Raw genomic sequence first — 13,249 nt, 5'->3', positions numbered from 1 at the left:
TAAAACATGTTCTCATTTCTGTGGCCCCCCTACCCTCACCATACACACACAAATATCCCACATTTTAACACTTATCAAACATGTATCCAAAGAGAGTGGGGTAATAGCTAGTGGTACAGATTTTGCTTCTCAAGTAAGAGGAACAGTGTCAGGTCAACATAGGTTTCAGATGTGTAAGAACCTCTTCTTTGGGAACTGTGCACCCCTTGTGGTTTGGGTGACTACATTAAATGGCAATTTCATCTAACAAATCTTGTAAACCAGCCTAAAAACAATGTGATGTTGAGATTGGGAAGAGCCATCCATCTTTAGTACCCGTACTTGATAACCAACCTAAAATTGTGTGAATTCAAGAACCAATCCAGCAGGACTAGTCTGCACAACTAAAGGGGCATTAACACTTCTCTTGTTCATGAAAAATAATTATTAATACAGCATTGATAAAATATAAGGTGGTGAGTCGTTTAAGGTCTGGCATAGGGTAGGGGATACAAACTGATGAGGGGTCAACAAGATAAAGAAAATCTTATTCACAATTTTGTGAAACTGCTGCTTAAATTTGTTATTATTTCATGGTGACAAGTTTTGCATTTTCTTCGTTTTCTAACCGCAATATACAACAAACATTTTACGATATCTTTTCCTTTGATAAGCGGTCTCGGTCTACTTGGTCCCCCTGTGGTAGAAAGCACCCGCACTGGCTTCTGGGTCAATAGACTGCGGACACGTGAGGTCGATCTCTTTTCTCGCAGCCATCTTGGATCGGCAGAACTTGAAAAAGTGGTCGGCAATTTTTAGATCAAATCCGCCAACATGGGTCGTATGCATGCCCCTGGGTACGTCAGACAATGTTTCAATATCTATTTTCGTTTTTATCAATATTTTTTGTCTCTAAGTTATGTCGAAACTAGCAAAAAGTCACTCTAAAAGTTTAGTTTTCCTGTCGATGAATCAAGCATGGCGAATCAAGCTTGAATTGAGCTTGCAAACGTGTTTGTTGCCGTTTTGTAACTCCGATAACTATTTGATTTTTAGGAAGGGTATATCCGGATCTGCTTTGCCTTACCGTAGAAGTGTCCCAACTGTAAGTAGATAAATTCTCCTTCAGTGATTATGTATTATCGAAGTTTTAGTTTTTCACATTCTTCGTATCCCGACAAACATTCGAATCTAAAGTACATTCCGGGCGTCTGCACTCGGTGTTGCCATACTTTATCTGAGATGCAGCTACAACTAGCTGTATATTTATTGTATTCTTAGCTGTTTAAATCATCTTCGTATTAAGAACGCGAAACACTTCCAGACTTAAATAGCTTTAGATACTTTTACCAATTAAAATGCTGTCCTTTTTCTATAAACGTGGCTTTATATCTTTCCTTACATATTCTTGCACAAAAAGCCATACTTAAAGTATTTTGATAAAATATCATAAACATCCACTAAATTTGTATACACCTATTTCACATTAGGTTGCCCTCAGAGTATCTATTTGTTGTAATCTGCAGTGGTTCATTAATAAAGTAAGAACTACTAGATCCTGGTCTCTGAAAGTAATGTGAAGGCTAGGAGACGCAAAGTAAGAATACTAAGCCTTTTGAGCCTTGATTCATCTGTCACTATACACATGGTGCAGGTTCCGCACACAGATTCTCCAGTGCAACCATTTATTAAATGGGTGTATACAAGACTATGTCCCTATGATACACTCCCCCTTCCCCCTTATTATTATCTGTTAAAACTACCTATCCTATAAACCTGTATAGCCCTGTTTCACAAAATGTTGTAAGTGCAAATGGTATTTGCAAATGGCAGTTCCGCAACCAAAAGGAGCGATGTAACACAATATAATTCTACCTAATGCAGAAAATAGTATGTACAGTATATCATTATTATTCATTAAATGTCGTGTATGGTTCTGGCATCAATTTAGTTTATTACAAATATATCCCATAAGAACCTTTTAGTTGTAGAACTGCCATTTGTCATTTGTACTGACAACGTTTTTTGAAATACATGGTGTATGCAAAACTCTACCACTTATCTATTCTTCCGTCTGATTAGCATACTACTTCCATACTTAGTAGAAAACAGTCTCTTGCCTAAACTGATGGTTTTTATTTATTTATTTTTCTACAGTGGCAAAAATTGACATCAGATGACGTCAAGGAACAGATGTATAAGCTTGCCAAGAAGGGTCTCACGCCATCGCAGATTGGTATGCCACTGTCGGACTAACTGATCAGATAGTGCTTTATTTATCACTTGCACATAAAGATGTTCTTTGTTCGGAATGACTTAAATTTGGTTCTTCATAAGGGATTTCCTCGATGGAACCGCCCACAGTTCCTTATTAATTTTTGCCTGCTTCATTGGCTACATTAGCTTGTTTTGTTATGCTGACAAGAATTACTTCCACATATGATAAGAACCCAGATTTTACAGAGAGTTTTTTGGTAATGTGTTATGTGCAGGTAAATATGATAGTAATTATTTACTTACGTTATTTTGGTCATCAGGTGTCATTCTTCGTGATTCCTATGGTGTTGCTCAAGTCCGTTACATCACAGGCAACAAGATTCTCAGAATATTGAAAGCTAAAGGTAAAACTTTAAGTGTAGTGTTACTAAAACTTTACAAAGAAAACTGACATATTTTTTATCCCAGGCCTTGCCCCATCTCTTCCTGAGGATTTGTACTGCCTCATCAAGAAAGCTGTCGCTGTTCGGAAACATCTTGAGAAGAACCGTAAGGTGAGAAACACTTCCTGTTTCCAAACCCTCAAGACTTAGAGAGACCAGCCCTTAGGGTGATTTTGAGACCAACTTCCCCCTCAAGCATAAGTATAGACACCAATAGAAACCACCTCCTCCAGAGTAAGTATAGAGGTCCATCCCTCCATTTTAATTATAGAGAAGAAGTTTTGTAGAAAGTGTACATGGCAGTGTTCTGGTTGAAAACTATGGAAGGAAAAAAAAATAAGGCTATAATTCTCTTTGAGCAATGGGTTTACCCCAAACCAGACTTTCACAGTAGTGGATTTTAGATTTTTACATGATTGTTAACTGATTTTTTTTACCTCTTAGCAGAAATGTTAATTATCCTAATTTAAGTTTTGTTTTACTCCCCATTCTGTAGATGTTAAAACACATTTTTTTTCTATCAGGATAAGGACTCCAAGTTCAGGCTTATTCTGATTGAAAGCCGTATCCACCGTCTTGCTCGCTACTTCAAGACCAAGAGAGTTTTGCCTCCCAACTGGAAATAGTAAGTATAATTACAAATAAGTATAATTGATGTGTGGGTGATGGGTATGAATATCAGCTTTTCTTGAATTTGTTAACTTATAGAAAAATTCCTTTCTTTTCAGTGAATCATCCACTGCGTCTGCTCTTGTGGCATAAACTGTAGCATGAATATCAGTAATAAAACCAACTGAAAGAATGTCTCTATTTTTTTTTCTTTTAGAGGTTATGGGGTATCAAACTTTTTTGCTAACCCTGGTTTGCATTACAAGCCAGACACTTACGGTGCGTGAAGTCCAAGTGTGACCAACTATTAATTAATTAACTAAGGCAGTTCTATTGGGAATTTGGTAGTTTTTTGTTTATTCACCCAAGTTTGATCTTTGTAAAGCTCGCTCTGTACTTTAGCTAACGTAGATGATTCCTCAGCTCTTTCTGGGCGATTGCGTGCCGTCTAGGCCGTATGTGATTGGTCGGGGGGACCAAAAGTATGCGAATTAATTAGTTAGGACACAGAAAAGCGGGCCATGCTGGACAACTTTGACCAATCAGAAAAGGCTTTCTGAGAAACGCCGGACGTTGTTTATCACTCGTATTTTTACGAGTGATCGAGCCGCTTTCCCACGGTCGGCTACACGTACAAGAAACATACAGCGTTTCTCAATGGCTGAACATTTTTTTCCAAAATGTTCACGGTGTTGAAGCCGAAACATGGCCCGCTTTCTGTGTACTCACTGCAAAGGTTGTCATACTTGGGCTTCTCGCGCTGTAAGGCAAAGTATGAAAAGCATCAGAAATTTGTTGTTGCGTGACCTAAGAAAATCTAAATCCTTTCTCGTTTGGGTATAGCGCGTGGTCATTCAACAGTCTAAACAATCAATGGCTTTCATGTTTTCACTGTCACTTCAAAAACCATTTGACTATACCCAGTAAGTGATTGGTCACAGTGTTATGATTGACTGCCAGCTATTTCCAGACAGTAAATGTCGAATTTGGCTATGAATAAGGGTCATTTTAGATATGTGTTTTTTGGCAATGAATGATGGGTTATTTAATCCCAGATTTCTTGGATGCGAAATAGCAGATGATGATGAATGTTGAGGTGCCTCACTAATTTAGAAGTGAAAAAGTCTGGAAAGTTTTAAAAATTAGCTTACTCCAAAAGTTAAATATAGAGCGTTAAAACTTTATCTATAGCGTGGCCATGTAGAAATGCAAATAATTGCAATACCAATGTACTTTATATACGACTTTCCTATGCCTCCAAGAAAACAACTTGTAGTGCGTTGGAACCAAGAGTGTTGCCCTGCATACCGGGGAGATTTTAATAGTAGGACAGTAAAAGGATAGTGTTTGACAATGCTTCAATGGGGTAATTACCCAAGCATCAATTAAACAAATGCAAGGATGACCGACCACGAGGGTTTTAGCGCCCAAAATACTCTTTAAAAGACGTGTACTGGAGCTAAATTTGAGTTATTGATGATTTAGTTTTTTTATGATCATATAGCTCGAGTATTTTAATTAAAAGCTAGAACATAAAACCCTAAATTGGCTTCAACTAGAAACACCACCATGGGAAAATTTGTGATTCAATCTCGTTCCCTGTCTCCTCTCCCTTTCCTGCAAATAAGAAGCGATCTGGAGAGGGCCCTGGAACGAGTTTGAGTTTCGATTACATTTCATATTTTTGCTGTGTGCGATGTAAAAAAAACCTCTTTACGTAAAGAAATTCAGCCAAAATTTTTGCAGTGTAGGAACAAAACAATAAACAGATTCGACAAAGTTCCGAGCATACCTAAAACTGTTTTTCACAACTTTTCTATGCATCCAAAAACGAGTTTTTTTCTCTCTCTTGAACCAGAAAGTGTTTTTACAAAAGGTGATATAATTTTGCACAAGATTCAGTTTTATCAAGGTTTTATTTGATTCTAGCAACTCTATCGTTTTAATACAAATTATGGAATATAAGCTATCGTAATGATTGCGTCACTTGGATGATTGAAAATAAGAGAATGAATTATAGATTCTGTAGAACTTGAACCGAATACTAAACTATATAAAGCCGCTTAGTTGATGCTGAAGTTTGTATTAAAATTATTTACAATGACTGTGCGGTCTCTTTCATGTTCTGCCACGTTGACATCCCCTAAAAATAATAGAAATAGAAACAATGTATCTAGTTTTAATAATACAAAGTTGTAATATTAAAAAGAAACTCATTCTTCTGATACTTACAATAAAACATAGAAACCTTTTATTCTACTATGAAATGATGTTCAGCGTAGTTCAACATCAAGGTATCAATCAACATCGAGGAATACTTATAGTTTAATCAATGCTATCGCAGTTACAAACTAAATTACAGAAAAAAACCCGCGATGGCCGATGTTTATGCTTACTGATGGCCCCGTCTACCTTTCTGGGGAGTCCCCCCCCCTGGGAGGCGATACCAGCGCATGTATTGCATATTGCCCCTTTCCTACTTTCAAGGGCGTTAGAGAGGGATTGTGACAGGCCAGCATATACAGCTACAGCGTTTTCAATAATGGATCTAATAAGGCTGCAGTAGACCATATCAGATAGCACAAAGCCTACAGCCCAACTAGGGTTCCTCGAATATGTGGACTCCTAACAGTTAAAATGAAGAAACCGTTTGATTTCCGATCCTCCGTTGAAAATGGACGCGCATTTACTGTATGTAGTGGAGAAATGCAAGAGACAAGTATTTGTAGTTGCGCAAGTTTTAATGTGATCAGGAATTCTTACCATTTTACACAGCTTAATCTGTGTCTTTACATGAGCGGCTAAAATGGCCTTCAGGTCTCTGACCTCTTGTCTCTTGAAGCGTTCATAATCTGTCATGACATCCTTTACAAATAATCTGAAACAGTTATGGATTTATCTTAAAACGAAACAAGGTCGTCAAAAGTTTAACTGAGAAATTGCCACTCACTCCAGGTCGTCCCTCTTCGCCTCCACTGCCGCCTCAGCTTCTTGTATTTGCTCATCAAGTACGCTACTCTTCCCTTCAAGGGTGTCGTGTGTCTCCGCTCCGAATATCATGGAGGAGAGACCCTTGAAAGAGAAGTTGCTGGTTTTGGGTACGGGGGTGGCAGCAGCTACAGCTTGCTGGAAGAAAAATAAAACGAGAGTTCAAACTTTAAACAAATCTTTGCGTGTGTTTGAATAGTTTCTCAGTAGCTAAATTGTTAATTTGATTCATGGTCAATAATGAAGTGGTGAGTTTTGTCGAGTCAAACACCCTGAGATAGTGGAAAACTTTCCTGATAAAAATGTTTATCGTCTATATGTACGAATGTCTCTCTTTACCACTAATAGTGTCATCATCATCTTTTCTATAAAAAGGTTTTACTCAATGCTAGAAGCACGCCCCCGAACCAAACTCATGGACAGTGTCATAATGGATTATGTCTTACTTTTTGTGCTTCCAGGCCTTGTTTGTATAAAATCTCAATCATCCTATAAGGGCTTTAAACTTAGTCCCATGCACCTTGGAGTTTGACATGATTCCAGTCCTGTCTCCACTGACCGACCAAACTCATGGACAGTATTATAATGGATTATATCTTACTTTTTGTGTTTCCAGGTCTTGCCTCTGCTTGTTTTTTGCAGATAATGCTTCCTCAGCTTTTTCCAGATCATACTGACGGAGCCACTGTTTCTTTGCTACCATTCTATAACAAAGTGACAATACAGTTAATACACACAAGCCTCCATATGTTCTTTTACAACCATACCTAAGTGACAAAACAGTATACACACAAGCATCTTTAGGTTCTTATAGAAATTGTGCTTATTGAGAATTTAGAGTATTAGGTATTAATTTCGGTTCTTCGATTTTTGTGAATCGACAAGTGCGCCACTGAACTAATCCTCCACCATACATTATTTGTCTTGAGTTCCATCAAACAAGTTTTGGGTTTTTTAACACAGTATTTTCTATACCGTTTGGTAACTCCTTGGGGAAGTTGACATGCTTGGAAACCATCTAGGTGCGAAATATGTATAAACAGGAAAAATCCTTTCAATGCCATTCCATTTTTGTTTTTAGTTAGTGTTTTGAGGCCCTTTTATTTTTCATTTGAAATAAATAAAAACTTGACAAGCTTATTGTTAGGTTACTATATCAGGTTTTTACTGTTTTTCATCTTTACTTGTACCACATACACCTGGCTTGCTTACTTAATTGTTCAGGTCTTTGGGGGTGTGCTTATTGGCGAGGAAGTTCTTATTTAATTTCCTAAGAAAATACCAATCGATTGAAAACAAAATTTTATTTACAATTAAGTGAAACAACAGTAAATAAAGTTCTTCAAAGTGTTTGAAGATAAGCATACTGAAAGAAATTTGCACTCATACAGATATAAAACTCAGAGGGGTAATATATGTTGGCCAGTGTTGTAATGTGAGCATGTCAATGCAATCTAATGAAAGTGGGCGCTTATTTAAATCATTACGGTTTATTAAAGGTAATGTTACCTACTTTAGAACATCAGCAAATAACTGGTATTCCTTGAGGGGATCTGCAAATGTCAGCTCGTCATCTTCTAACACATTATCCACAGAAGCTGATAACCTAGAATTCACCATAAAAATGACAAAACTATAAACAAAGGCATCAAAGATGACATTTAAATTCAGCTGCCAATAATTTGATTTAATTGAAGCCTTTTCTTGCTAAGGGAAAGGATGGTCTGCTGAGCACAAAAAGGTAAATTAAATTACAGTATATGTACACTGTTTTTTTTTTAAAAAAGGCTGGCCAATGTAAACTCCATGCCTGAGTATGGCCCTATAGAATAACATTAAAAGAAAAAAAAGGGGCATCTACGAAAGATAAGTAGAAAGGAAAAAATGAGTGAATAAGAGAAAAAATGAAAAGGAAATAAAACTGCATGATGAGCACAAACCTGTCCATATAGTGGCCAGCTTTCTGTAATCCATCACCCATCTCTTTTTCAAGTGTGCTCCATTCACTTATGAATCAATGAATTAGTTTTATTGGCTAAACTTTGTACATTATACAACAGAGTATTAAATTAAATAAAAACAATAGCTTCATTATCCAATAATATTATCTGCTAGCAGGGATGGTAAGGGTTATTTTCATGATCCGGGAACATTTTTTGTTTATTGTGAATTGTGAGAAGGACAAATTGAAATCTGTGATTGCTAACATTTCCCGTGATTCGTGAATGGTGAAATTTGATCAGCATAAATCATTATCTATGCTTTTTTAAAAAAACGTGAGGTGTGATTTCCAAGTAAAAATTGATTCTCAGTTTATCGTAAAACCTGATTTCGGATTTTTGAAACTTTTTAAACATGCAGCAGGCGTGTTCCCAGGATTGGCCGAGGGGAGTGCGCAGTCATAGGTATTATTTGGAAAAAGCATAGTATTTGAAGATTCCTTAACAAGAGATGACCCACTTTTTGGCCGCCAAGGGGGGTGGGCGTGTACCCTGCACCCCCCCTGTGTACGCGCCTGTGCAGGGACCCCCCTTCGTGTACCCTGCACCCCCCCTGTGTACGCGCCTGTGCAGGGACCCCCCTTACTGGCCCTGCCCTAGCTTTCATTAACAGATAAGACAATACTCACCTGAGAGTTTTGCCATATCCAGCATGGTTCTTGTGAAGGGAAAATGTTGATTCTATGATATGCTGGATTGAGTAGTGCAACAGTTAGGATCTGAGTATGCTCATTTTATGAGTGCAGGATGCTAGGATCAATCCCCTACACTTAGGGGCATCAAGACAGGTGTTCTTTTCACTTAAAATCATAGGCTTTAATCTGTGATCTTACCCCAGGGGGGTTCTTCCCATGTTGAGCTGATAGGGATCCTTGTCATATTTTTAGGGGTCAAAATTAGGCCACAGGTATCCAAGAAAAAATAGGATTTCTCTTAGAAATGGTAAATTTTAGGGTCTCTGAGGTTTTCCTACGAGCATGCCTATCACTTTTACCCTAAAGACCCCCCCCCCCCCCCCCCGGGTTTTAGACACCTTTTTTTAGTTTGCTGCAAGCCCCCACTTTCTGCAGTGCTCTATCCTCAGGCCCAGGGCATCTTGGAGATTGGGCACACAGGGAGCAAGTGAGAAAGAAAGAGGAGTGAAAGACACCATGGGCAACTGCTCTGTAAAAGCTATTTCTAAAAACTGCAGCAAACTAGCTCTCTGATTGGTCTTATTATAATTAAATTAAAATGAGACCAATCAGAGTGATCCTTGTTAATCAGAAAAGCAGAAGACCTCAGGCGTAGTAACACTTCACTAACACCTAAACTGCTAAATAACAAAGCCTACTCTGTTTGTTAAAAGTCTCAAGATCAGACATTGCCTGCAGTCGCGAAGGGTTGTGCAAGTAGGGAGAAAATTGGGCACAATATCCGGTCATGTCTCAGAGCCCGAGGTTCTTGTTAGAAATGAACAATTTTGGGCATAATTGCGACGTGAAATATACTACAGAAACCTCTAGTCTATGATGAGGCTCATACTCATTTTGAATGTGTTTGATTTCTCGATCAGAATTATTTTGTAGATCAACGGTTAATTAAATAATTATTTATTTAATTGTTTAATGTTTATTTAATTATTGTTAAATGTTTTTTATTGTTTAATGTTTAATCAATTGTTTAATGTTTATTTAGTTGTTCAATGTTTGTTTAATAAATTGAACTGTTCAGTTCAAGTAAAATCCCTTAAACTTGACTCAACCCATTGAATTATCTAGACTTTCAATAGCATTTTCCCAATATTGTTTGCTAAGTTAAGCATATATTATTTCTTTTCCCTCTTAATACGTACATTTTGAGACTGTTTTTACAGTTTTTGTTAATAAGTCATTTCTGTCAAAAAGGTGCCAGGTCTAGTCAGGTGACAAATTGGATTGGAAAACCTTTTTAGAAATAGCTTTTACAGAGCAGTTGCCCAAGGGCGTCTTTCACCCCTCTTTTTTTCTTGCGTGCTCCCTGTGTGCCCGATCTCTGTGACACCCTTGGTCCCAAAGGATTGGAGTGCTTGAGCCTGTGACCATTATTTGAGTAATAACAATGTATTCAACATCATTCAGACCATGTACTGTCTGACAATAAAAAAATCATGACTCGGGCCTCACTCACCTGTCTGACTTTAAGCATTGATGCAACACTAGTGCCCAGGTTGTCAGCATAGTGTTTCATGTCCTCAAATCTCCTGAAAATTGTTAAAATGAAAGTCATACTTGCAAAAGGCCAGGGCTTTCCCTTCAGCTAAGCCACAGTGGAATCTCAATATAAAAATACTCTATATAATGATCAGCATGACAAGAATATTTCAATAAATATATTGGACAAATTTAAACAATATTTGGTATAAAATATTCTCAGTATAACAATAAAAGAAAATTGAGTATCACTGTGAATTAGGACAAGATGCTAAAGAGAAAATGGTCTACTAAATATTTTAAGGAATTCCCTCTCAAAACTTTGTCTATAGGCCTGAAACCAATACCTGTCCGGCTTCTTTAGACTAATTGATGCACTGAGGCTCCGTAATCTTGAGTCAACCTAACAACAGGAACACATTGTGAGTCACGTTGTTAGTGCAGATATTATCTCCAATCACCATATAAAAGAATGAAAAATAGTTACCTTGCTATTAAAATTAGTTGCATAAACACTGTCCTTCCATCCCTCAACCTAAACAAATTATCAAACAGGTTAATAACAATCAAGGGCAGAACTATTATTTCATGACATACATGTACTGTAATTGCTCAAACGAGCAATGTGGCGCTTATTTACATGTCCGGGATGAGGCACTCATTCAGGGGAGTCACCTATTTCAAAGTCAGTTTTATCTCTAAATAAAAATTGTTTATTAACATCAGGAAGGAAATAGAAATCCTCCCAGAACCATAACAAAACAAGCTTTCGATAATAAATTGTTGTTGCAGGTAGGCATTACAGTCACCCTCAATGTCTATTGCGGGAAACACACCCTTTTTGTATTTTTGGCAACAGTGCTTATTTGTGAAATCATGACCAGAACCATACATTAATATTGTAATCCATGGTTCCTCTCAGCCATAGAATTGCCATGTGCCAATCACTGTTTGCAATGAGGCTTTTTGAAGGGTGTATAAAAGTATTCTCTAGCTAGTTTCTTCTTGTTCCCAAATTTTGGCTTTGTTCTGATGGTCTATATATAAATGCAGATGGGTGAATTGGTAGATGTCAAAGAAATTGGTAAAGCAATCTTTATTCACCCGTTATTCACAACAACAAGAGGCCATCTGCATAAACATACCATGTTAAGAAAACCTAAAAAAATAGGATCCTGTGATAGCTGGCCATGTGCTGCACATCTTAGAAGAAAATTCTAAAAAAAAAAAAACTGTTAACTGTGAAATTCAATATTTTTTTTGAATATTTTACGCATACCTCTAATCCAGTTCTTCGTTTTTCAATAAAGTCAGGGTCAAACTTGTCAGCAGCAAGTCTAAGAGCTGATAGATTGATCTACAGCAAGGAATCAAAAGTCTTTAATACCATTTAAAATCCAAAAGTAAATTGAAGCTTGATGAGCTACACACTTACTCGCTTTTCTGGTAAAGGAGGCACAATCACCTAAAAAAAAAACACCATATATAATAAACAGAACATCAGATAGCTGCTGTTCTAAACAATTTTATCTTCTTGTGTCTATATTATCTAACATGTATTTTTGCTCCACTGTTTGAGATAATATCAACACCCCAAGACAAATATCATCTACATGCGACCTTGTAATATATCCTATATTTCTTTGTTTTTAATTACTCAGTTTAATAGGAAACAATTATGCTTTGGTTGGCCCTGGTTTAGGGTTACATTACAGAGGGTCAAGGTAAAATGTTGATGTACATGAGTGCCCATCTTTAATGGAAAGCTAACCAAATACATGGTCGTGCATGAGCTGCCTTCCAAAATTGGGCATGTGCTTCTATGTTTCTTTGCGATGGCTAAATAAGAAAACATTTAAGAAACTTGTTGCACACTACATGCTTCATATGAAAATTGCTTTTAGTCTATTTTGCTCTAACTGGTCTATGCAAAACAGACTTTACTTTTTTTCACATCTAACTTGATTTTAATACTTACAGCAGGATAGGTTGCAACCAGGTAGTTGCGAAGGAGTTCAAACTCACTGTACCTCCGCCATAGATTACATGACATATCTGGGTCACCAGCTGGGGGCCCCCCATCTATGTACCTACAAACAGTAGTAGTACAGATGATGACATTGATGACACATGACCAATGGAAAGACTACACCGAGATATATTTCCAGGTTCTAATCTTCAATGACAGTCGTTTGTAAAGATATCTCCACCATTATATATATTTTTTTCTTCTATTAAAAATGAACATTAAAGTAAAGTTAAAAGGTATTAAAAATCAAACGTCTCACCTCGGACGGATTCTAGTAGCTAACTAGTTAATCAAAACAACAACATAAACTCGTGAAAGTGATTCTTAAAAATAATAGAGTTTAAAAAAAGCTAAAAGAATAAACAAATCTATGTATGTGAAAACCGATTTTAGAAAAGAGACAGCTGTTAAATAATAATTGTGTCTTTAGGTTTTGATCGTCACGGAGACATCTCTCATTGATGAAATTGACATAGCATAAAACGTGATCGACTTACTTTGATTCGATGAGGTAAACTGTAAAGGGCTCCTTTATGTATTCGCTCGCCCGTTTCTCTGAGTCGGTGATGGAGAGGATCATGGTGTTAAGCAAGCTGCCTTCCGGAAAATAACGTACCCTACCCTCGCTTTCTCCATCATCTACCTCCGCCATTTTGGAATATATTATTGCGCATGGCATTTCCGGTCGCTCTATGGGTAGTAGGGGAGGGGTAGTAATCTTCAAAATTTACCCATACTTCCTTTCTTCAATTATCAGAATTTTAGACATTTCTTTGATTGATATTCTAATCTATTCTTTCAAAGCTTTTTTTT

The 13,249-nt window shown here is 37.1% G+C and overlaps 2 protein-coding genes across 2 annotated transcripts; one reads left to right on the top strand and one right to left on the bottom strand.

Moving 5' to 3' along the window:
* Positions 1 to 689: 689 nt before the first annotated feature.
* LOC5505208 (40S ribosomal protein S13) lies at positions 690 to 3,441 on the top strand. Its single transcript, XM_001626010.3, has 7 exons — positions 690 to 836; positions 1,036 to 1,084; positions 2,137 to 2,215; positions 2,517 to 2,600; positions 2,665 to 2,750; positions 3,164 to 3,264; positions 3,368 to 3,441. Exons 1-7 carry the CDS (start codon positions 814 to 816, stop codon positions 3,399 to 3,401), a joined length of 456 nt encoding a protein of 151 aa, XP_001626060.1. The 5' UTR covers positions 690 to 813; the 3' UTR covers positions 3,402 to 3,441.
* A 1,704-nt stretch (positions 3,442 to 5,145) lies between these two features.
* LOC5505205 (sorting nexin-4) lies at positions 5,146 to 13,116 on the bottom strand. Its single transcript, XM_001625995.3, has 15 exons — positions 12,934 to 13,116; positions 12,386 to 12,497; positions 11,843 to 11,872; positions 11,687 to 11,764; positions 11,553 to 11,624; positions 10,895 to 10,942; positions 10,755 to 10,810; positions 10,385 to 10,457; positions 8,866 to 8,927; positions 8,177 to 8,242; positions 7,750 to 7,842; positions 6,838 to 6,940; positions 6,199 to 6,374; positions 6,012 to 6,126; positions 5,146 to 5,391 (listed from the first exon to the last, which is right to left on the bottom strand). The coding sequence occupies exons 1-15, from the start codon at positions 13,113 to 13,115 to the stop codon at positions 5,344 to 5,346; spliced, it is 1,314 nt and encodes a 437-aa protein (XP_001626045.3). The 5' UTR covers position 13,116; the 3' UTR covers positions 5,146 to 5,343.
* Between the last annotated feature and the right edge of the window lie 133 nt (positions 13,117 to 13,249).

The sequence above is a fragment of the Nematostella vectensis genome, chromosome 2, assembly GCF_932526225.1.
Source record: "Nematostella vectensis chromosome 2, jaNemVect1.1, whole genome shotgun sequence".
Taxonomy (NCBI): Eukaryota; Metazoa; Cnidaria; class Anthozoa; order Actiniaria; family Edwardsiidae; genus Nematostella; species Nematostella vectensis.
This window is presented reverse-complemented; position numbering and strand designations above follow the sequence as displayed.

Coding starts and splice junctions, on each gene's coding strand:
- LOC5505208 (XM_001626010.3), top strand. CDS start 814: ATGGGTCGTATGCATGCCCCTGG. Junction 837..1,035: donor GGTCGTATGCATGCCCCTGG/GTACGTCAGACA, acceptor TTTGATTTTTAG/GAAGGGTATATCCGGATCTG. Junction 2,216..2,516: donor TCTCACGCCATCGCAGATTG/GTATGCCACTGT, acceptor TTTGGTCATCAG/GTGTCATTCTTCGTGATTCC.
- LOC5505205 (XM_001625995.3), bottom strand. CDS start 13,115: ATGCCATGCGCAATAATATATTCCAAAATGGCGGAGGTAGATGATGGA. Junction 7,843..8,176: donor GCTGGCCACTATATGGACAG/GTTTGTGCTCAT, acceptor GGTGAATTCTAG/GTTATCAGCTTCTGTGGATA. Junction 5,392..6,011: donor AGATTAAGCTGTGTAAAATG/GTAAGAATTCCT, acceptor TATTATTTTTAG/GGGATGTCAACGTGGCAGAA.